At 37.4% G+C, this 26,276-nt stretch overlaps 1 protein-coding gene across 1 annotated transcript; it reads left to right on the forward strand.

The window, feature by feature from the left end:
* The first annotated feature begins 917 nt into the window (after positions 1-917).
* LOC134743408 (uncharacterized) lies at positions 918-6,134 on the forward strand. The gene is made up of 6 exons (XM_063676799.1): positions 918-1,167; positions 2,943-3,139; positions 3,430-3,678; positions 4,516-4,699; positions 5,198-5,370; positions 5,964-6,134. The coding sequence occupies exons 1-6, from the start codon at positions 936-938 to the stop codon at positions 6,123-6,125; spliced, it is 1,197 nt and encodes a 398-aa protein (XP_063532869.1). The 5' UTR covers positions 918-935; the 3' UTR covers positions 6,126-6,134.
* Positions 6,135-26,276: the final 20,142 nt, after the last annotated feature.

Here is a 26,276-nt window from a genome sequence, read left to right on the forward strand (position 1 = left end):
GTACCCGGATATCTTTTCAATATGTAAGTACACAAGTACCTGTGTGCGTGACCGATAAAATAATCATTGAAAAATACTTTTAATCTTTGACATTCAGCAAATATGTGTAATTATCATTAACACCCGACAATCTGTGCAAAAAAGACGTGTTAATCAGTGCTAATAAATTAAAACAAAGTAAGTATTATTTGTATTAAAAACACAAATTTTATTTCTGACATAATAATTCCTATTTCTGCATAACGTTTAGTTCTTGATTTTAAAAAGTGAAATATTTATTTTATCACCCCGAGTGTTATGACATGATTATTTACTTCCAATCAGATTTATATTTCAATTGAATTTCGTACCCAGTTCAAGTGTCTTCCTTATTTATTTATTTATTTTCGTCCCATGTGTAAGCATCTCCTTGCTCCGCCATTTTCTTCATCAATTTTTTTAACTTTATTAAATCACATTTACAATCGGGTCAATCGCGAATTTATTTTGTTACCTTTATTTACAGACGTATCGACACAGATTTCACTGGTCGTGGTCGCGGCTAACTAACGTAGTACTATTAAGGGGCCCACTGACTATCAGTCCGCCGGACGATATCAACCTGTCAGTTGTTCGGAACTGTCAAATTTTTGTTCTAACTGACAGGCCGATATCGTCCGGCGTACTGATAGTCAGTGGGCCCCTTTAGTTATTCTGTGCTGACGTCCCAGCAAACTTTAACTTACTTTACTTTTTTTTACTTTTTTATAGTCTAGTATTTTATGCATTTTCCTAAAAAATCATTCTATAACACGTAGTTTTCTATTGATTTGTAGTAGTACCTAATATAAAAGTAATTTTCATATCATATTTGATATACATGTACTAGTCATATTCTTCAAAAGTTTAGTTGTACAAGCAACGGTGGCCTAATATTTCAAAACAATAGTTTCAGAATGACAGAAAAAGTCCGACAAAGGACATCCGAACAGCCAAAAGAAAAGGCAGAAAAACATATTGAACAAGAAACAGAACCAACAAGAAGATACTGGGACCCTCTAACTGATGGAGTCAGGTGGATCGAGAAATATTCTGAACCGTTGGAGAAGTTTTTTGAAAGAATACCAGATTTTATTAGCACTATCATAGCTACTTTTGCAGTTTTTACATTAGGCGCTACATTAAGAGGTAAGTTAACATAAGTAACATGTGCTTTTAAAACTTTCTCTAAGGCTTTTGAATAGTATTACAAAACAAACTTAATCTAGCCTAATTTGGAGAAAAAGTTTTACACGAATTTATATTACGTAACGTACACTTATTTAGGATTTATTTATTTACCTTAACGTATTCTCGAAGTTTATTACAAAGTATGTATGTATGTATGTTAGTATGTATCTTTGTTTTTGCACTTCAATATATCCTGAAACAATAACGTAGTGGCAATAATGAAATCATTGTAAATGAAATGATTTACGATCTCTAAAGTCGATAGCGGGAGTTGGTGACAGTAATCAAATGTAATCGTGACACAAATGATTGATGATTACTTATCTCGCTTGCTAATCGTTCTTCGCTATTTTTTTTAAATATTTGTAACTGATATGCCTTGTGCATTAAAGAAAAAAATTTTCTGACTAAGAATTTCACACTCTTGGTTAATAATAAGGACAGTATATATATAATTGTTTATGTAGCAGCAGAACGTTAATTCACTAATGTAAAAAAATAGCTTGGGCCTCGCGTGTTAGGCGCGCCTCTCCCGGACACTTCGGGCCTTCGACCCTACGCGGTGCTCGGTCTTCAGCCTTCTCAATTAGGATACTTGTTGAAGATTGAAGATGCAGGACCATGCATCTGTCGGACGCTATTTATGCCAGCTGAGGGAGCCCTTCCGCCCTACGCGGAGCTCGGCCTTCGGCATTTGCAAATGCAAAGAGCAAGTGCGACAATAGTCTTGTACCTTGTACTACACTCCCGCAATTTGACCTTCACAATTAACCCCTTGTATGATTTGACATGGATCCGTGCGTGGGAATATAAATCTATTGTATTAATGTCAATGTCACTTTTTCAATGATCAAATATGGCCGCATACGAGGGGTTAAGAGACGTGGAGAGGTTGCGGAAAGCGTACACCTGTCGGACGCTCCAGACTCGGCCATATGCGAAACTCTGCCTTTAGGCTTTGCATTTAGGCACTTGAACTATTTATCTGTGTTTGAACACCATAACAATTTACGTTACATTTGGTTTTGATCCTTCTACAGGTTTTTAAAGACGTTTCACGTCAATATATTTTCTTTCTATTTTTCTGCTGTTTGTGGAGACCGGTCTGTTTAAGTTTACACGGGCTTCATGTTACGTCCTATGTAACTTTACTTTTGAGTAGCATTAACGTGAGACACTTTATTCGGTTCTTGTCTGTCTGATTAATTTCTTGTCTTATAATTACTTATATAACAATTTAAGCTATGATAGCACCCATGAGGCTGACATGTTCACCTAGAGTGTCCAAAGCCTCCATAAAAACCAGATTAAAAAAAAAAAAAAAAAATAACAATTTAAGTCTTGGAGACCCTTTACACCTCTAAGGATAATTTGATGATCGTTTTTTTATTTTTTATTATACATATTTTATCTCTGACACCTAGAGACTTTTACATCTCTAAACAATTTTAGTAATTGTCTGTTGTTTGTATATTTTTTATTAGTTTTTTTTTGTTTAATTCGACATTTAGACTGGATACATCTCTGACAAAGTATCTAATATTTTATTGATTCCATATTTGTAATTGTTTTTTGTAAATTTTGGTTATTTTGGTTTTGTATTGCTTGTAAAAATTGACATGTAAAAGTGCCCCTTTGGCCTATTTGCTGAATAAATGTTTGATGTTTGATGTTCTGTCGTTTTTTAAATGCTTCTAATTATCCAAATTAAAATTGTACTTTGAACATTCCAGGAGAATGGGTAGTCATCCTCGTATCAGCGCTGAAGCAGATGTCGGGAACCTACACAGAGGACAAGAACGCGACCGTTCAAGAGTTCTTCAGCCTCTTCACCGAGAGAAACCTCAAGATGGAGAACTTTGGTGTGATCTTCCTCGCAGCGCATACCGTGTCGTTCTCGATGTACTTCCTCATGGGAGGATTTTTGCATGTAAGTTTATAATTTATAAACACGATGGATATTTTTATGTCTTTACTAGAAACTACTTTTTTATAACATTTGTTTATTTAATGTGTATGTATATTAGAAGCTCATGTTTAGCTTCTCCTGTTTCAATATCTGTGCTGGCTGAAATTAAATCTTGCGAAACCATTTTCCGCTTACGGATTAATCCTGTCCTTATTATTGGTAACCGTATTTTAGCCGGCCGTCTAGAGATTTTGCCATCAATAAAAGTTTCCACCAAAAACGAAATTGAAGACGAAAACTTTAATTTACAGTGGTATTTCTACGTTAGACGACGGGACAGCCCTCACGAATGGAAAATTCAACCCAACAAGTGGCTCAGCCCAGAGCTGGAGCGCCATGAGATCATGGTTGGATGTCTGTCCCTCATCGTCACTGGTACCTTCTCTGCTCTCCTGGCTACGTACATCCTGAATGGAAATCCTTCTACCGTCTATTATCAGTATGACGAGTATGGTTGGTGGTGGTTCTGGCTACAGATCCCAGTGATATTTATTATCAATGTGAGTAGTATAGCATAACATTATTCAATTGTAAACTTATTTCATATTAAATTCAACGTAGCTAATTCATATTTTTACGCCTTTTTAAATACATATAAACATGTTAAATATATTAATAACGGTTCACTCACGTATTTTAAGTCGAAAAACGCTCCCCGTTGTACGTGAGTGACCCGTTATTAATATATTTAATATGTCAGTGTCCCACGGAAGTTTTGTCATATAAACATGGTTTATATCAATCATTTGCCTTATTTAGTAGAAAATCTGTGTGATATAGTTCCGTTTGCTGATGATACATCCATTTTATTGTTGACTGATGATAAAAAATAATTAAAAACAGCACACTTGTTAATGTATTTAACTTAACTGGTTCACCTACTATTAACAATCTGCTATTTAATGCCAAGACAATCAACAATCAAATGCATTAGATTTGCTCTTCGAAAATTTGACCAATTGATACAAGGATATTTTTGAATGATAAATGTTATATGAGGGTATATGAAGCTCTGCTAGCTTGCAAAGCTTTAACGTTCGACAAATACCTAGATAGAAGCTTAATCTAACATCACTCTCACAAAAATTTATTAATTAAAAGTTAGATTTAGACACTATAAGCACTAAGTAGGTAATATTAAAACAGCTCGATTAGTTGATCATACTTACTTCCATAGTATAATTATCATAGTATAATATATTAAGGGAAACAACAGCTAGACGGAGTAAAAGGAAAAAATAACAGCCGGAAGACGTCCCCAAGTGATTAGTTTCAGTAAACTGCTGGATATAACACACCATTACCCATATATCTAATCTAATCATAACCTTTTTCAGGACTACACAACCTACATAATGCATCGCTTGTACCACACCCCATGGCTGTACAAGCACTTCCACAAGCTCCACCACAAGTACAAGCAGCCTACAGCGTTCTCCGTCACCGCTATCCACCCTGTTGAGATCTTACATATCCAGTTGACGTTGTGCTTGCCGCTGTTCACATTCCCTGTGCACTGGAGTAAGTTTAAATTTGGTTATACCAACATCGTTATTATCAATATTATCATCATGATGTACCTGTATCATAGTGCCAAACTTATTAGGAGCCACGATTATTATTACGATTCTAATGATAATTGTATGCTACAGTTACATTTATACTAAATCACTCCTAAAAATATTAACATCACTAAACTCTTAAACTAATATGTTATTTGGGTGATATTATGTTGGAAGAACTAGTTAAATAGTTGCTCCTAATGCTCCTATAATTGATTTTATTAGAAAATCAGAAAATGATGAAGATGTTTGTTTAAATTCGAAGCATACCGTTTGTATCTATGTATAACCAATAATCTTGTTAACTTAACTACCAAAAGTCGTACTTATACTAAGATTTCGGTATTGAAACAAATTGGAATTTATTCTTCCTCGTTCAAAAATCAAGCAAATTAGTTTCTTCTTTATTCCTGAAAGAATCCGGTTGATATTTATCTTCTCATTTTTTAATTTCCAGTTCCTTTCTATGCGGTGGCCCTCTACACCTTCTACCACGGCATCATTGACCACTCCGGCATCGACTTCAAGGCGCAGTGGTGGCAGCCCTGGCAACCCGACGCTTCCTTCCACGATCAGCACCACGAGTTCACGCATGTCAACTTTGCCTTTAACATCCAATTTTGGGATAGGGTAAGTTCACGGATCGCAAATTAAACAATTACAAAAACTCGCCCTTGACATGTCCAATGTTCTTCATAAACAACTCTTTGTTAGGTTAAATATGTTTTCTGTCCAAGAATTTCGAAATCGAAGCAAAAATGTCATTAATAGAAAACATTGGGGGAATCCTGAAGTTCCTTAAAGAGCCGATTTTTATTTTGTTGTTGTAGTTGAAAAATAACAGCAATGATTTGTCTTAAGTGTTTAGTTTAAACTCTTTGAGGTTACGAGCTCTTTGTCCTACTAATTTTAATGAGTAGGAGTGAGTTTTTTCAGACGATATTATATGGGTTAATTCATTACGTTATGTCAAATGGTTGCAGCTAATATTTTTGTTGTAAATATTTAGATCACTACGGTTTCACTCACTATTATTTTTAGTCGCTTGTAGTTGCACATGTTGCGAGGAGTAGAGCCATCGCGGACACTCGTGCCTGAGGAAGGACTCCCGAAGAATCCGAAACATGTCGCCAAAAGCGACTTAAAATATTAGTGAATGAAACCGTAGTGATCTAAATATTTTGAAATATCTCACGATAGTTTAATTTCGGTTTTTGTTGTAGTTACATGGAACTATGAGGAAACCTAACAGAGTGTACACAGAAGAGACTTACCATGGAATGGCTCCTCTGGAAGGAACTGAAGAAGCAAAGGCTGTGCTAGAAGCTGAAGCTAAAGAAATCGAAAAAGAAAATGCAGGCAAAAGCAGTCTCAACGTTTCTTAAACTGAACAATTTGATAAGATCGATTTGTTTATAAATTGTGGCTGTAGATAAAATTTATTTTTGATAAAAATTAATTTTATTGTAAAATACACAGTGAAAAAGAACCAGAGTCCAAATTATTTCATTTATATATAATTACGCTGTGATAATAAAAAAAAATGAATTTTTACTCTTTGCGTGAACATGATGAGTTTTAAATATGCATTGTTTTTTCATCATACAATTCATACATAACCCGAGGGGCTACAGTGTGGGGTTCTTCAAAAAAGGAGTGTACAGGTTTTTAAAAAGTCATCAACGCGCATGTAATATATCTGGTGTTGCAGGCGTCCATAGGCTATCGTGACTGCTTACCATCAGGCGGGCCGTATGCTTGTTTGCCACCGAAGTGGTATTAAAAAAAATGTACAATAGTTATAGTAGCTAAAATAAAACCATATAATTATCTTATTATTTATGTATGACTTAATTTATAGTCACGACAAACTTCCAATGAGTCTGAATTGAAATTTGATCTTGTTAAAATTTAAAAGATTACCTCATTTCTAAAATAAATCTTCATTAAAACTTGACTTTCCTAATGAAAACTTGAGCTGTTGTTTATATCTGGTAATTTATTGTTATTATTGTTAATAAAAGTTAGGACTTTGCTGGAATTTTGTTTAATTGCTGGGTTATTGTTATGGCTAAAAATAGGATTTCAAATGATTCTGTCAGTATAAATCAAATATGTATTTTTTCAATATCTACTGCGGAATAATTCTTTATTATTATCCTCTTTTGAAGCAAAAAAGGACCTTGAAGTCGGCTTCAATTTAACATTTTGTAATGGTTTTGATGCGACCTTGATGACCATCTTAGTATACTTAGGGTCGGTTACACCAAACCGTCTGTCACCTTTAAAGCGTTCGCTAAATTTTACTGGTTGGTGCAACTGGGTCTTAGTGATTAAAGACGATTGTCAAGGTCGTGTCAAAACCAGTTCCAAACCATAACAAATTATTAAATCTGTATCGGACTAACGAACGACAAAAACCTTCAGAAAATTTAGAATCAATACTGATGGCGTCGGAAAGGAAAATATAGTCCCTAATAAACATAATACAAGTTTTTGTTAAGCAAATATTCAAGAATAGGGCAAGTTCTAAAAGAATCTTCCTTTTCACGTAGACCATTTATCACTCTCGTGAGGTGGAAAAAATTGCGTAGGTCTTAAGGACCGGGTCACAGTCTGATGGGAAGCAGAAGTATAACAATTTCCTGAGTGTTTTATTACATTAAAAATAATTCCTACATTGTTAGGAATGTGTAATTTTGGTGCAATAAAGAATATTTACTTTTTTTTAATGTGATAGTCAGCAAACGAGCAGACAAGCCGCTTGATGGGAAGCAGTCATCGTCGCCCATGCTCGCATGCATGCGTCGCTACTTACTTACTTATTAAGATAGTAGTAATCGAATTTAAACTGTTGTGGAAATACTAACATTAAATCATTTTACGGTTTAGACTCACTTGTTTTAGTCACTCGCGCGACATGTTTCGGAGAGCCTAGGTCTCCTTTCTCAAGCACTGTGCCCGCCTACAACGATAGCGCAAGACCTCCCCCAACCGGTTTTCTCGGCGCGCGCGCAGCGAGCGACGCGGCGCGCGGTAGCGGCAGTACGCAATACACGGTCGTCGTGAACGCTGCTCGCACTATTAGTGCTTGAGAAAGGAGACCTAGGCTCTCCGAAACATGTCGCGCGAGTGACTAAAACAAGTGAGTCTAATGATTTAAGGATAGTAGTAGTTTTTTTTTAAATCTTATGAACTTTCAATGAAAATATGATTTAATAGTGGTGTATTTTGTATCAATGCGCAATGCACGTTCTTAAACGGACTAAATCTAACAACATTGGATAATAGGCTAATTCGAACTTTACACTGACATCAGAATGATATTTGAATCAAGTTATTTAGTTATCGTGCATTTAGCTCGTACTTGTCCGTACATGTATAGGCGCGGACAAGACGGATGGTAACTAAATAATATGATTCAAATATCATTCTGATGTCAGTGTACATTCGAATTGGCCTGTTAGTTAACCAAAAAACTTCGGAATTTAACAACACGTCTAATTTTGTTAGTGTAGGCCGAAAGTGGTAAGCATCTACCAAATTAACACTATTTGTACTACTATTATATTGCCAAAACATAAATGTACTTAATAATACAGCTAAATGCTGTGCCTTCATCATCATCATCATAGGCCTTTCAGTCTATTGCAGACTATACAGACAGTGTCAGGTAGGGTGACAACGTTTCACATGGCTGTGTAAGCCAATACGGGAGCGGCAACCACGACCGCAAGATAGGCAGGTGTAGTGTGCCCGTGGCCAACAGTTGTCGCGCTGATGGCGCTTGGCACGCTTACTGGCGAGTGTCTTAAACCAAGCGTCATCGTGGATTTTACTACCGTCGGACACCAGTTTGCGCCACTTATCTCTGTGCCTTCACCTACTGCATAACACCATCCTGTCGACACAAAATAAGGTTAAAACGGGAAGGGGCACGTTTGATTTATTTTACTTACATTAGGAAACCTTAATTAAACGCAGTATGACTGTCCCTTTCTCTCCCGTCAATTCTCTCCTTGTTGTCATGACATGATATTCTGAAAATTGGGACCATAACAGGATTTTAAACTATTACTCACTTCAAAATATTTATTTATCAGTACGGTTTTTACTCACTATTATTTTTAGTCGCTTTTGGCGACATGTTTCGGATTCTTTGGGAATCCATCCTCAGGCACGAGTGTCCGCGGCGGTTGTACGTCGTGCACTGCCCGCGCCGCCCGCCTCGTCGCTCGTTGCGCACGCGCTGATGGGGCGGGGGCGGGGGGCGCGGGGCAGTTCGAGTATTACTCACTTAACTGCATGAATGTTTTTATGCCTATTTTATCGAGAATATGCGGAATTCGTCACAAGCATTAAAATGTTAATGTTTCTATGTCATAATTAGGATTCCGTATCCAAAGGGTAAAAACGGGACCCTATTACTAAGACTCCTCTGTCTGTCTGTCCGTCTGTCACCAGGCTGTATCTCATGAACCGTGATAGGTGGGCAGTTGAAATTTTTACAGATGATGTATTTCTGCTGCCGCTATAACAACAAATACTAAAAACAGGATAAAATAAATATTTAAGTGGGGCTCCCAAACAACAAACTTGATTTTTTTTGCTGTTTTTTGCGTAATGATAAGAAACCCTTTGTGCGCGAGTCCGACTCGCACTTAGCCGGTTTTTATTCAATATTATTCCCCAAACGATAACAAAGGAACTGTACAGTTAAGTGTATATTAATATGTATGTGTATGTGTATTGTATGTGTATGGGTCTTACACATCTTACTCAAAAATATGTCCCATTATGTCCCTTGTCTTATGTCGGTGAATTAAGAACGGGACATATTTTTGAGTAAGTTGTATGCACCCATATTTTTACACTTGACTGTACCTACTTTTTTTTAATCGAATTTTATTTATAAATTTCCTTGTTCCAAATTCACTAGGATAAATAACAACCAAATCATTATCTACCGAAATATAACCAACTTATTTTCCATAAAATTAAATTTTCATTATAGAGATGTGGACATTTGAAACCTGCCTTTTTTAATTTACTCAAATTGGACTCAGAACTTAAGCCTTTACTTAACCCTTATCCCGTACAAGGGGATATTATTTCCCACTTGGTCTATTCGTATAAAATCGATGCGATTATTTAAATATCAAAAATCAACAAAGTTTACTATACTAATATTTACCAAAACTGTCAAACTGTATGGTAAGCTTTGTAAAGTGTTGTCATTTAAAAAAATATGTTGATTATATACGAATAGACGAAGTGGGAAATAATATCCCCGTGTACTAATAAGGGATAATTACTTTACCAATGAATAAGAAGATTCTACGAAAGTTAAGGTTTTGATTCTATATTCCTCTTATTATACTTTTTTCTTATGAATGGAAATAATTTCCCACCAGAAATCACCCTCTTCCACTTACCCCCTCCACTTTTTATATATTTTTTAAAATCTAGATGCCAAACACCTTACCTACAAATGGACCCTAGTTTCTCATTTGCAGAAAATTGATGCTCTGTCTTATTAAGGGTTAAATGGGTTCAGAAAGAGCATCATTAACATAATTGTTGGAAATGAATACTTTTTCAAGATTATTAAGTTATTTGCGAAGGGTCTTCCATTACGAAATTAAAATGCTTTCTGAAATATGGAAGGAGCTTACTTATTACTTTTTATTAGGACTGGATGGACGATGTTTATTACAATTTCTTTTAAATTGAGAGAGAAAACGACAAATGAAAAGCAGAAACGACATTAATAGTATATTATTGCAGCGGAAAGGGCAATTCGTGGATGAGTTTCGATTTTGAAAAAGAAGACGAATCCACGAATTGCTATTCCTGCCGAGGCATATATAGTGCTTTTCTCCAAACATGCAAGGTAATAAGCTAGAATAGATAGATAAACCATTTATTCGTTTGCCACAATACACACATAATATTAAAAACAAATGAAACAGAAGAGATACAAAAAAGAAACATTAAGACAAAAAAAATGCTTCAATGCTGATCAAGGGAAACCAGATTGAACAAGTGGCTAGCTTTTGCTATCTGGGCAGTATTGTCGACCAGAGTGGAGGAACGGAAGCAGACATTGAAGTACGAATAAACAAAGCCCGAGCCGCATTCGGCCAGCTTAAACCTGTGTGGAACTCCTCTACCCTGACGAGAAGAACCAAAGTGAGGATCTTCAATTCCAATGTAAAGGCCGTGCTGCTGTACAAGTGCGAAACCTGGTTTGTCCGCAAAGATCTAATGACGAAGCTCCAAGTGTTTGTGAACAAATGCTTAAGGCAAATCCTTCGCATCTTTTGGCCTAACTGGATCACAAACGCTCACTTATGGAGAATAACCGGACAAACACCCGTGCACAGGGAGATACAGACGCGGAAATGGCATTGGATTGGACATGTGTATCCAAATAGTAAACAAAATACCCGATGAGATCAAGTTGGAACCAAATGACAAACAGTTTCACAAAAAATTAAAAACTTTTCTTATACAGAAATGTTACTACTCAGTGGAGGAGCTTTTAAATGAGGAAACCTAGTCGCTGTAAGAGAAATTAACTAATAAGCATAGCAATTAAGCAAATATTGACATTGAATTTATTATAGTAATTATTTATACCTCATACATATACAAAAAATCTCTCTAACCAATTATTAATAATAGCATGCATGGCCTGTAAATGAAATTGAAATGTAATTTAGTAATAAGCTAGATATAAGACAATTTGTGTGCCCTGACAGGGTGTCATGGAAGCTTCCTGTATAACTTCAATAACATCTCATGTACATGACTTTTACAAATAAACATCTTATCTTATCTTATCTTATCTTATCTTATCTCATATCCTCAGGAAACCTGACACCCACCTATCCAAAGTGGCCCTGACCTGGAAGATGCCCGGCAAGCGGAAACATGGTCGCCCTAAATCCACTTGGCGTCGTTCTGTGGAGCAAGAGCTGGGTGTATTGGGGATGGGGTGGGAGGAGGTTACCCAAGCTGGCCAAGACCGTAGTCAATGGAAAGACAAGATTCGGGCCCTACACCCCAGCAGGGGGTAACAGGAAAAGAAGAAGAGAAGAAGAAGACAAAAAAAAACTAAAAAAACCGTAGGATTGGTGTGTGCGTTGCAGCAAAACAAAAGGGTTCTGGCTCAGTTATGCACTCCGCTCTTTCGAGCGAAGCACTGGTAATTCTGCTAGAACCCAGGTCACTAACAGATGTAGAAATTTTAAGGTTATAATAGTAATGAATAATTGGGAGATATTCATGCTTATACATGAGTATAAGCATGAATATCTCCCAATGAGCTGAGAAGCATGAGCTTATACAAATAATCATTATTTGGGTAAAAAATATTTTCGTCGTCTTGTTTCTGACCACTCTGTCATGCTTCTATTATTTGTCTTTTATTAAATAAATAAAAATTGCATGCCTTTCTAGCTGCAGATTATAATTCTCATGAGAAATATTAAAAACTAGATTTCACCCCATATAAAAAGTTCCACTCCGTATTTTTGGGGGACAAAATACAAGACAACGAGAATAATTTCGACCCATTTAAGCATCAAGCATCACTCAAATCGAACCTTCACTCAAGAACGTCAAAACCAATCACGTTTCAAACTTTTTTTAGTTTTTTTTTTACAAAATCCTAATTTTATTAAAATATCGTATTCATTTGTAAGACATTAATGAAAATACCAAACGTACAAACAAATCTTCAATAGTATTTTTATTATTCACAACGACGACGGGACTTAATCCGTTGTCCCCGTGGTCTCGGTGAAGATTCGACCACGGGGACAATGCCGTCCTCGAAACGTCGGAGGTAAATTTAAAACTTATTTTACGCGATTAAGTCCCATCGTTGTGAATAATAATGAGTAAAAATCGTGAAAGTTTAAATCAATAATATTTTTAACAAATAAGATCGTTTTTAGCATTTAATATTGATTATTAGATAATTCGAGAATATACAGTAAATCGGATTCGGGCTCCGAGATTATGTATATTGACACACAGATGTGTATTCGAACGTACACTGACATCAAAATGATGTCATTTAGTCATCAAGCATTTTCCTTGTACTTGTCCGTGCATGTGCCTATTATAAATAACTGAAAAAAAGAAAAAAAAGTATAGGCCCGAGCGAGACGCACGATAGTTAAATGACATCATTAAGATCCATTTTGATGTCAGTGTACGTTCGAACTGGCCTGTGAGACAATTAAAAATATAAACTTCCGGCTGCAACGCTTTGCTTTTTCTACAAAAATATTTTAAAAACGGTCTATTGTTCGAGTAGGTATACCACGAGGCAGCCGTCGAAAAGTCTGTTACATAATGCATCGAGCCTCCAGCGGCGTTCGGGCCGTACTGTTACCGATGAGCTTGGGTGAGATGAGTTATAATGTAAACCAATGTATCTGCTAATTTCTTATTTATGAGGAGACACACGCAAAATTATAGTTTACCCAGTTTCTACACATTTTAATCAAGGGCAAATGACATTCAAAATCATAATATGGAAACAAGACTATATTTACAAGGGAAAACTTCAACCAAAACCGAGGTTAAAGTTGGCTTGGTAGAAAAAAAATCCCCTGTTAGTTACCTTGCATTCCTGCATACCATAGTAGTATAATTTTAATATAAAATAGTTATTAATATAGCCGAGGGATCAGACTAGCAACATTTTAAACAGAAGTATTTTTTCATAAAGCTCTGGTTTCTTAGGATAGTGGTGGTGGTTAGGATGATGATCCCAGGTAGCAAAGTGACGTCAGCGACATCATAAAGACGTAATAATGACGTCATTATGACGCCATAATGACGTCGCTGACGTCATAATGACGTATAAATGCTACCTTATTTAGCCGTATTATTTTGTATGGAGACTGCCGCTATATGACTTCATGGCTATCTTAGGAAAACAGAGCAGAGAGAGAAATTACAATATTAAAAGGTAAATACCCGCTCGGCCGCCATATTTATATTCCGTCGCAAGTCGCAAGTCGCGAGGCGCGCCATTATCTTTTATTTCCTTCCTGCTTATTGAGTTTACGTCAATTCTTAAGTTCTTTACACAGGGTGGCAAAAAAGTACATTCCTGTTGCCAGGGAGGTTTTGGGTTTACACTGAGCAACTTTTACTATGGGACCAACCGCGAAAACGCAAAAAAATTTTTTACCGCCCCTCACAAAATGGACCAGCCGAAATGTATGAAAAAGCCAAATTTTATTTCGCGATTTCGGGGTTAGTCCTATAGTAAAAGTTGCTCAGTATATTCACAAAACCTCCCTGCCAACAGGAATGTACTTATTTTTTAGCCACCGTGTATATGGGGATAATAACAAATCATACTATTTATCGTCATACTATGTAGCGTTCAACTCCTGAGCTCGACAAGTCAACGCAATAACGATCCGTCTATTTCGACAATTTTCCGCACTTTTCAGATTTTCGCCTTTTGCTATTGGAAATGTTTTTTAATTTTTTGTGGCTTGTGTTTCGTTTGGAGTGCTCTTTAGTGTGTTTTTGGCCGGAGAACGAAAGGATTTTGAAGAGAGAAAGATTTAATGCATTGTGCTTTCAAACAGTTGCGAAATGGCAGTGGCTACGATGTGAAAATAAGAAAGGAGAACTTCTAAGGCCTTTTTAATTTTTCAATTCGTTGATTCATGTTTAACAGGGCTACCATTTAAATAAATACTATTAAATACCAGACAATTCATATTACTTTAAGTTTTAAATCAAGTCTACAACATTCACGTGTTTTTATAAATACAGTACCGTAAAATGGGGTGAGTAGGGTTCGCGGGGAGAGTTGGGTTATGAATGAGGAGAGAAGGGATGAAAGGGGGGTGAGATTGGATTTTAAGGCTACTGCTACAAAAACAATGTATTCCAATTTAAAATGAAGCTATAGTAATACTCAAAATAAAAAAAATCGATCTAACAATCTTCCAAAATCACCTTTGTATGAAAACCCATCTCACCCCAATTGCGAGGGACTACGGAGTGAGGTGGGATTTCCTGTTTATCGTCAAAGTTATGAAATGGAACTACCCAAAATAAAATAAAAACTAAAATACAAACGTCCGGAACACTTATTATATATACCATTCACTTTGCATATCATCATCATTCGCTTGCCCTTGTCCCATTCACTTGGGGTCGGCGCAGCATGTCTTTTTCTTCCATACATCTCTGTCACCCGTCATCTCATCATTCACTTGCGTTAGTTTCATATCTTTCACACAGTCCATCCACCTTTTCCTCGGTTTTCCTCTCCTCGTACTTCCCTCCACATTCATTCTTAATACCTTTCTCGTCACATGACTTTCATCCCTCCGCATCACATGCCCGTACCATGCTAGGCGATTTGCCCTTACTTTTTCTGTTATGGGTGCAACTTTCAGGCTTCCTCTTATATACTCATTCCTTATCCTATGAATTCTCGTCACGCCACACATCCACCTTAAACATTCTCATCTCCGCTACATGCACTCTGATCCATGTATATATGTAAAAATAAAATGTTATCGAGGTTTGAATGTCAGTTTTGCTCCTACTCACCCTATTTTACGGTAACTTTATTTAACGTTATTGTAGTGACAAGAGGGGTAAATTTTAAGAATGTAAAAAAATAATAGTAATATATTGTTTTTTTATTTTACATAAAATATGATACAAAAGATGGACTTAGCAATTAAGAAGCACATGCATACTTCACCAGCAACTGACTTGCAAAAACACAATCACAAACACAATCAATCAATTTTTCCTTAGACTGTATCCATCTATTACGGAGTTATATCTATCTTTGCTATCACCGAACGCGTCCACTTTGCGCTTTGCGATGGCGATCAGCGCCATCTAACCTGCGCCTGCGCTAAAATGTCATGATGACTTATAACTCTTATAAGGCCATGCCGCACGGTTGTACCTTGTTTTGCAGAAAATTGTTTCACAGAATGTAATGTTTCGCAGAATTTTCATTTCATAGCAAACATATTTTTTCACAAAGGGTCGCAGTTTCAACCTAACTTAACCTACTTTTCTGTTAGACCTAACGGGTTCTTCACAATGACCTTTTAGCTGTACTTAAAAAGTTAACGGTTTTTGAAAATATCGGTTCAGATAATATCGTGTAAGTAATTAAGTAATTTTTCATTTAATTAATCTTGTTTTAATTGCATTATGCAACACTTCTTTTGTTTTGGTACTTATTTCATATCTTATACGTTTTTTTTGTGTAAAGAAATCTCAGACAAGTTATTTGAGAATATCGCCCCGATCACCAAATTATGGTAACAAGCGTTAGAAATCGCCCATAAATTAGACAATGAAAAATGTTTAAATTATCTTCTTTAAATTTAGGGCTCATTGGTCTACTTTTGAGCCTAAGTTTTTGAAGTACATGCCTATTTGAATGTACACTGACATCAGAATGACATCTCTATTCAGATATCATGCATTTCGCTAGTACTTGTCCGTACATGTATTGGCGCGAGCGAGATGCACGATAACTTGTGTAACACATAACTGTAATAGATATAAAACTAGCTAGATTAGACTAAATATCATTGGAATATAATTGAAACTAAAGTTGAACCTAGAAACAAATTTAATAGCAATAATGTAATAACTAATAACAGAAATTGTATTTATCTTATTCCTTATTACCTGAATCTCATTTTTGTCCTCAATTGTAAAAATTCTTAATCCAGGTTTATAAACCTGAATCTCATTTTTGTCCTCAAATGTAAAAATTCTTAATCCAGGTATATAAACCTGAATCTCATTTTTGTCCTCAATTGTAAAAATATTATTCTAGTTAACTCGCATGACATAACAATGTACATCTGGTCTCCCGCGATACAGGCCTAGCCTAGTGCGGGGACTCCTGGAACCTCCGAATGTCAATTCAGTTATGCACCAACTCTTTTCTGTAACTTGTGATATGTACTTACTATGTATTACAATTGTATTCGTTCTGTGCAATAAAAACATTTTTTATCTTTTTTTATCTTTTATCTTTAACTATAATTATCACGTCATTCGAATATCATTCTGATTGATTTCGTAATCCAGGCCCTTCGGCCCCAGAGGCTTTCTACCAGGCCTAATAGAACGCTTTAAGCCTGGAATATCTTGAAATATTCTACGAGTTGAGTAGAAATGCTTATGTTAAAAAACAAAAGAATAGCAAAAAAAATAGGCCGATAAACAAATCAATAAAGATCCTAACATTTGGACAAGGCCCAATATGCATTATATTTTTACGATCATTTTCTGTTTGCGTGAATATACAGAAATTTACACTCCTCCTATACTGTCCAAAACACCTTACTGCTTTTATTTTAAAGTCTATTTTCCGTTGTGTCAATATTTTATAAAATTTGTAAGATCCCGGCCTAGTTCCTCAGCATTGTTTTAAAATTCCAAAGCCTCGCCTGCCAAATCGTCTGTTTATTTTGCCAACATCGTATCTCGGTAGCTTTTCTTTAAAATTTATATCTTATTTCTAAGAACACTAGATTCATGTTAGATTAACAGAGTTCTGGTAGTTGGGAAGTTGTGTGGGTGGTGTATCCGAGGGTCGCTAAAGGGGTCGAGCGTTGTTCAACCTCTATGAGGTTTCCTTTGCATGAAGTCCATTCGGGCTGAGTACGTTTTTGACGCCAGTCCAAATAATATATGAAATGAGATTATTACTTTTCGGGTTTCAGAATCATAACTTATTTTTCTCATTTTGTTGCCTATTTAATATAATTTTCAACTATCAATAAGTTTATGATTTAAAAAATATCTATAAAGTAATTGACGGTAGAGTTTTGAAAGAGGATATTCCTGCCAACGAAATTCTGTTATGGGTGGTTTCATGCAGCTCAAGTGAGTTTCTCATTTATTTAATGTTCGAGTGACATCCGGTATAATTAATAAGTTATATTTCTAATTTTGTTAAAAACGGACATACCTACCTAATAATATCACATTATTATTAATTATTTGCGTGGCGATGGACGACAGTGTATAATGAATGCCTGAGATTCTGTGAGGCGATGGATGCTAGGTGCTCAACTGTTCCAACATAATTTGTCTGTCTGTCTATACTAATGTTATGTGATATTATTGTTGTTATAATTGTTGCTGTTTTATGTATTATTATTGCTGTTAGTTTTAAGTTTCGTGACGCATTGGTTCAACTGTAATGTCATGTAAACATTCTTATCAATAAAATAAAAATAAAATAAAATAAATTAAAATCGAAAATTTTTGACATAATATTTTTGTTTGTTTTTGCGTCCATGTTCGGATAACTGGGGAATGCGGAACCGGTACTGTTTCCAGAACCGAGACTGACATTTCCGGTATTGGGAAAGTACTTTTCGGTACTGAGTATTTACTGTTGTATTTTTTGTTACATCATCATCATCATCATCATCATGTCAGCCAATAGACGTCCACTACTGGACATAGGCCTCCCCCAAGGCTCGCCACTCCGACTGATCCTGTGCCGCTCGCAACCACCGAATTCCCGCGACCTTCACCAGGTCGTCGCTCCATCTCGTTGGAGGCCTACCGGCAGTTCGTCTTCCGGTACGCGGACGCCACTCCAGAACCTTCCGGCCCCACCGGCCATCAGTTCTGCGAGCAATGTGCCCCGCCCACTGCCACTTAAGGTTTGCAATTCTGCGAGCTATGTCGGTGACCCTAGTTCTACTGCGGATATCATCATTTCTGACTCTATCACGCAGAGAAACCCCGAGCATAGCTCTCTCCATTGCCCTTTGCGTGACCTTGAGCCTTCTTATGAGGCCCATCGTTAGCGCCCACGTCTCAGATCCGTTTTTGTTACATGATGAAATGAAAATGAAAATTAAGAATCAATTTTGTGTAATTCAGTACAAACACAACCTAGAATAGAACAAAATGATGGAAATCGACACCAGCAAAAAATCACAATTATGTAATTAAGTTTTCTTATTTTATTCAATAATTTTCGTATACACGGCTTACAAAACACACATACGTTCTAAATTTCATTAAAATATATCTTATGATTTCGGAATGGCTTGTGACATACGGACAGTACGAGACGAGGATCGAACACATGACGAAACTACAAGGGTGCCGTTTTGCCATTTTGGCTACAGAACCACAAAAACTACCACCAGTTCTCACCTGACGTCACATCTACGTTAATACAATTAAATGACAAAAACAAACGGTAATGGCTAAATAGGGATGTTGACAATTTTTTAGAACTGTATTCATTTTATAGATAGACACGTAATTGTATTGCAAAAAAACCATTAATTTTTAATAAAAAATTTACTTTAATTAGTTTAGTGTTTAAATTTCGCGAAAACACGCTCCAAGCTGGCACGTGATCTTGATGACGTAACGATGTGATAAACAAACTGCTGTCAGTGCCACCTCAGGCACTGACCTGGTGGTTCTCACCACCAGCTGTGCCTATTTCTCACAACGTGACGTCACGCGCTCCGATTTGCGTTTGCAGTCACGTGATGCTGGGCATTATTTTAAATACTAATAAATTATTTTTAATTAATTTAATACGCTTATTACATTTTCAGCATTCTAATATTCCCTGCGATGGTAAAAACATAACATTTTATGTATTTGCGATTCATGTCAACATCCAACATAGCTAAAAGTCGAGTCACTTCGATGTCAAAGCGTTGTTTCACCACTATTACTTTGTATCATCATTAGGAACGACCTTACCTGTGTTTTCCTCAAATTACCTGATACCTCGGAACAGTAAACTCACTCCCCATTCATCACGGCACAAATCTACTGTTTCGAACCCTACTTACCACTCAGTTTCATCAATAATGCGTTAGTTGAAAAAGCTTCCATGCCCGAAATGTTCTCGAGGAAAATAAAGAATTCACTACCCATACAAAACGAGAAATGTCTCTTTTGCATTTGCATCGATAATGAGTTCTGTAAATTGAAACCCTTCTTTTGTTTTGGTTAGCTTTGTGCTCATAATAAATTGAAATCAGAGTTTTAAGGAAGGAATTTGTTGTTCTTAAAAATCCTTAACAGGAGCCCGATTATTTGTTGCTTTTGAACTGGTTTTGATACGAAATTGGCGACCGTCGTGGCGATTGGCGCGCATCTTAAGCACTTCTTTTACTTTATTTCGCACGCGCCGTTCAGCGTGAGCGATCTTCAAGAAAGTATCAAAATAACATCGAAACCGTAAAAAGTTGAATTAGGCTCCAACTTTTCATTATTTTGTAAGTTTATGTCGTTTGTGCAAATAGCTAGTGATCAATCTCATTTGATTGTCAAGACCTAAATTATAAAATTAGATAGAATTTACAGTATATCCAAAATAGCGATTTTAACTACTAAAATGGTCTTAAATCAAAATATGTACCTACTTAAGAAAATAATCTAATAATAACAATTATTTTACATGGGTAGGTATGTTGACAATTATTTGAAGAGTTATAATTTACAGAAGCCATTAATCATCCCTAGGATCAAGTTTCCTCAGTTTTCCCTGAAGTCAATTTCAGCTAAAATTATGAAAATAGAGTTCGTAATATTTAAATGTCAGAGGCTTATTGATATTAAATTTAGTCAAGTAACATAATAAGTATATTATTTCTGTGACATTATTTTTTACATTTCAAGTGCGGCAAGAAATGCCGATCAGCCATTGGTCTTTACAGTCACCGCAGTCGATGTAGACTGTAGACATCTCCTCAAATACCTCTAGTCGCTGCAACTATCATCTGTAAAGATGCTGTGGCCAATGATGATGATGATTTTTTACATTTAATACATTTAATTTTAATAACAAAACTTCCGTGAGATACAGACATATTAAACATATTAATAACGGGTCACTCACCCGATCAATAATGCCGTAAACGAGGGTAGTTTCTCGCCACCCCTGCCGCCACCGGCGCCCGCGCCGAGTCATCGGGCGCGGAGGGCTGCGGCCCGCAGTCTGCGCCGGTCCGTCACCGTCGACGCAAGCTCCTGATGACGCTCTTCGGTACGGAGTGAAACATGTCGAGCGTTTTCGACTTAAAATACGTGAGTGACCCGTTATTAATATGTTTAATAATACATTTAATATAATAGATATCAAATTTTTCTCCCTTTTAGAAAATAAAAGTATTCTTCCTAGCGTTTTTACCGGCTTGTTGCCATGGCTTATGGGAAGCCTGATGGGGTCCGCTTGGCAACTAATCCCAGAAATAAGCGTAGGCACTAGATTTTATGAAAAACAATGAACCTATATGACCTTCCAACCTAGAGAGGACACTAAGCTTTATTTGGATTATACCGGTTTTCTCACGATGTTTCACCGAAAGGCGACTAATAAGTATCAAATTATATATCGTATTGGTACGAGCCTGAGTTTGAACCTGCGACCTGCAGATTAAAAGTTGCACGCTCTTACCACTAGCCAGTACCAATGCTTTTAAAATGAGAGTGGATTGTGTAAAGAAGGTATAGCGAGTTGCAAAAGTGCATGTTACGTACTTAATAAATCAATTTTATTAATAATGTTTGCAGCTGTGTGTGAACATGTGAACTTAACATAAATACATAAAACAATTCTTGAAGGGTTTGCCATTCAAGACTTGCCCTTGTCTGAAAAGGCTTATAAAAATAGATTTATCTCACCCAATGGGAAATAATGTAGGCATAAATAAGTGAAAATGTAACATCGCATAATTATTTTATTCTGCTAAATCCCCAAACTTCTGCTATTGCTTTTAAATCTTGAAAAGTTGCAAAAAAAAATTACTTTGAGATTTCTTGTAAGTTGTAATTTTATTCTACTTTTGAGCAGGTTTTGACAGTTGGAAGATTGGGATTTTGAGGTTTTATAAATGTGTACAACATGGTTGTTTATCAGACGAATGAATGCTGTCACAAAACATTAAAATTTCTAATGGATGGTATTATAATAAGCCTTAGCCCGAAGTTATGAAAAGAACGTAGAATTATAAATTCTGTGCCTTATTGAATAAACAAATTCCTTCAAAAAATACTGAATACTTTGTTTTTAACTTTACGCGTTAATGTATATTTTAAGAAATCAGAGACAAACCTCAATATTAAGAGTATTAAAAACTGTAATAGATGTCATATAATAGTGAAGGCCGGATTCGAACCGGCGTCTTTAGCTATCGCGGCTATCGCCAATAAATAATTTGATTTGTTCCGAAACTCGATTAAGGGTATTTCCAAGTACAAATGCTTTTACATTTTTTTTACTAAATAATTTTTATTTCCCGTTGGTACCTAAGTAAGTACATCGGAAGTTTAGACACGCAATAAATGTTTTTCTTAGTTAACAAGAGTTACATGTGGATATGAGTATAAAACTTTTTATATTATTACGAGAGGATATTTGGCGCAGTCTGGTAGGATGAAATTATTTTTTATTGCAACACGGTTTGTTGAAACTATTTCTTATTATTAAGGTTATCTACTATATAACAATTATTAAAGTACTTCCACAGAAAATATCAGTAACTCACGAAAAAATATTATTTGTGATAAACAGATATAAATGTCTTTACTAGATATCGAACACAGGATCTCCATCACAGGCAAACCTTTATCAAAGCAAAATTACTTTCAATTAAATGACTAACAAGTTAGTGTGTGAAACCTTTTTGAATAAAATTATTAAGAAAATAAAACGGACGTGTTTTCAAAAAGGGAGGAACTTTTACATTATTATTATTTTCTATTTCAAAAATGTTATAATATCTAGGTGGTATGTAAAACGTAGTATTGTAACCCGCGGCTGCGTGTGCGTAGACGAGCACTGTGCGCGTGCAATGTAATGTTGAAACCGTGCAGGCACACCTCACGCAAGCAGTGTGTCGTTCCTCATAATGTTACACACACACACACACTGTTCTCACACTGTTAACGCACACGCATCCGGTGTACACAGGCCTTTTAGGAGTATAAACAAGAGGCCTTTGTCTAATTTTCTCATTTTGTGTAAATTATAGCGCTTATACATTACCTACAAGTTTGTACTTGTTTGGAATTACCTGGACGTGTTGCCGACTTCTTAATCCTTCTCCCTCTAAACCACAGAGAAGAGCAGGACGCAAGTATTTAATTCAAAACAGCTCGCGGCGCTCATTAAAGAACCCGAAACAAAGGAAAAAAACTGTCAACTTGCGCCAAGTTTAATTGCCTTAATAAATCTGACGGAGAATTAGGGTATGGCCACAGAAAACGAAATTGCTACCGAATAGGTACTCTGTGACAAATTCACTAAAGGGCCCACTGACTATCAGGTCGCCGGACGATATCGGCCTGTCAGTTGTTCGGAACTGTCAAATTTTTGTTCTAACTGACAGGCCGATATCGTCCGGCGGACTTATAGTCAGTGGGCCCCTTAAGACATGGAAGGAAGATTACTCTACCTGAAAGATACACACATAGTTTAATTAAAACTGACGTAAACGCAATACAGGCTGATTTTGTTATATTTGACCATATCCTGAGGGGTGGATACCTATGTACTTGACTAATCTGTAAGTGGTATGTATAATAAAATAAAATAAATAAAAGCCCGAAATCGCGAAAAAATCTGTCGTTCCTTAGAAAACATTACCATGAGATTCACCGAAATGTATGAGACGGCAGATTTTTTTGCGATTTCGGGGCTGATCTCATAGAAAAATTGGTTATTTATTACTTACATATGCACCACTGTATAGGTATGGACAAACATAACAAATATATTAATTATTCTTAGTAAGGTTAGTAATGAGCAGAAATGTATGGAACAGTGTGCACTTTAGGCTCAGGTGATGCCGCTTGTACACAAGCTACAAGATCGTACCGTGTATACCCCCCAAAAAGGGGGGGTGAAAGGGTCGGCTCCCCAGGTCCAATCTATGCTATATTTCTTCCTGTTCTTAACAACTAGGGCAAGTTATATATCATTTTCGTATAATTTAGGGACGAGGAATTCATTTTCGAAATAACTTTTATTATACATTTTCGTACAAAAAAATATATTTTTGTACAAAAAATGAAAATGTTATGTAATTTTTTGTGACAGTTTTGGCTGTGTAAATTTCATTTGATAGCTAGACGGACGTAGGTACGCGTTTGCGTTAAGTCACATTTTGTGTGGGATTTTGAACAGCGCGCCAAGCGGGACGTTTTGGAAACTCAAAATCCCAAGACTTCACGGTAGAATATGATGGAACTTGCATTAATTCTAACTTAAAATCACATCAATGTACCATATTCTGACAAATACATTTCATTTCATTTCAAAATGAGACAACGAAGACGCGTGTGTCACCTCGCGTTATCGAATGAAATTTGCACTAGTCTAGAGGGAGAGAGGGTAAACTCGCAATATTTGGTGACACGTCTACCGGCTTCACGGCGTCGGCGGCTTTGCCGTGAGGCCCATTTGAAAGCTTTCCTCAGTGTCATGCTTCAAAACTTGTATCACCGAATTAGGCGTGTCACCAAAAAATGCGAGTTTACCCTACTGACTTAAACCTTACGGTACCTAAAGTAAACTGATTTGAAAAATGTTGAACTTTACTAACACTTATTTCGATCCCCGTGTGGTGCCGGGTAAGAATAGCACCACCCCCCCTCTCTTTCCGTGGGTGTCGTAAGAGGCGACTGAAGGAAATCCGGTGGATGGGCAGCAGCGTCCTCCGAGAACTACCTCTATCAAACTGCGGTCGCCAACCCGCCTGCCAAGCGTGGCGACTACGGCAATCCCCCCCAAGGGATAAAAACAAAAAACAAAATAATGCAGACACAAATAAAACCCAGACCCCTAGTCCCCGGCAGCCCCGCTATTCCTGGCTCCGGTAGCGGCCAGGGTAATGGCGGGGCAGGGGGTGCTACAGTGAATCACCGGCAGAGGCCCGGCTACCATAACCGACGACCCTTGGCCCTGGCAACATACAACTGCCGTACGCTGCGGACCGACGAAAAGTTATTAGAACTGGAGGAAGAATTAAGCAGGTTACGTTGGGGAATCATAGGGTTATCGGAAGTCCGTAGAGAGGGGGAGGACATGATAACTCTGAATTCCGGCAACTTGCTCTATTTCCGGGAGGGCGAACAACGGTCCCAGGGAGGTGTCGGGTTTATCGTCCACAAGTCCCTCGTAAACAACGTGGTGAAGATCGAGAGTGTGTCGAACAGGGTAGCGTGCCTTGTACTCAGAATGACCCAACGTTATTCGTTGAAGGTCATACAAGTCTACGCACCGACCTCGACACACTCCGACGATGAGGTGGAGGCTATGTATGAGGATATCTCCAGAGCCATGCATAGCTCCAAAACTCACTTCACAGTTGTTATGGGGGACTTCAACGCTAAGCTGGGCAAACGAGACGGTGAAGAGCTGAGAGTGGGGCAATTTGGAGTGGGGCGTAGGAATCACCGGGGCCACCTACTGGCTGGTTTCATGGAGAAGGAAGGACTCTATATGATGAACTCCTTCTTCAGGAAACGTGAGCACAGGAAGTGGACCTGGGTGAGCCCTGACGGTGCAACAAGGAATGAGATCGACTTTATCATGTCGACGAAGAAGCAAATATTCAGTGATGTTTCTGTGATCAATTCGGTCAAAACCGGGAGCGATCACCGTATGGTAAGAGGCACACTGAATATTCAATTTAGGCTTGAGAGATCTCGACTGATAAAGTCTACGCTCCGCCCGGCACCGGCCCAGCTCCAAAACCCCGAGAGCTTTCAGCTCGAACTTCAAAACCGGTTCGAATGCCTAGCTAGCGACCTGGACGATTACAACGACGGGTTTGTGGAAGCTGTTCATACGGTCGGGTCCAAGTTCTTCAAGACTCGTCGTACAAGAACCAAGAAACTCTCGGACTCCACTCTCAAGCTCATGGAGGTGAGGCGTGAGATGATTCTGCAGTCGTCAGGTGACGTTTGTCGTTATAGGCAGCTCAACAGACGGATCTCGAAGTCTCTGAAGCGAGATATACGCCGATTCAATACTAACAGTATTGAAGAGGCTATCAAGCGCAACAGAGGCTCGAAGGTGTTTGCCAGAGATCTGTCTATTGGCCAAAGCCAACTGACAAAACTGAAGACCGACGACGGCAGGATCATCTCATCCAAACCTGAGCTCTTGGGAGAAGTCGAGAAGTTCTATGGACAGTTATACACAACAACCCGAGCACCCGTCGTGGATCTAGCTAGAGACCCTAGAGCTAGACTAACTCGACACTATACCGAAGATATCCCGGACGTCAGCCTGTACGAGATTAGTATGGCTCTCAAACAACTTAAGAATGGCAAAGCCCCAGGTGATGACGGAATTACGGCCGAACTCCTGAAGGCGGGTGGTAAACCAGTCCTTAAGGCCCTTCAGACGCTGTTTAGTTCCGTCATGCGCGAAGGAAAAACGCCGCAAGCGTGGAACAGAAGTGTGGTGGTGCTCTTCTTCAAAAAAGGTGATAACACCTTGC

Source organism: Cydia strobilella, chromosome 8, assembly GCF_947568885.1.
Source record: "Cydia strobilella chromosome 8, ilCydStro3.1, whole genome shotgun sequence".
Taxonomy (NCBI): Eukaryota; Metazoa; Arthropoda; class Insecta; order Lepidoptera; family Tortricidae; genus Cydia; species Cydia strobilella.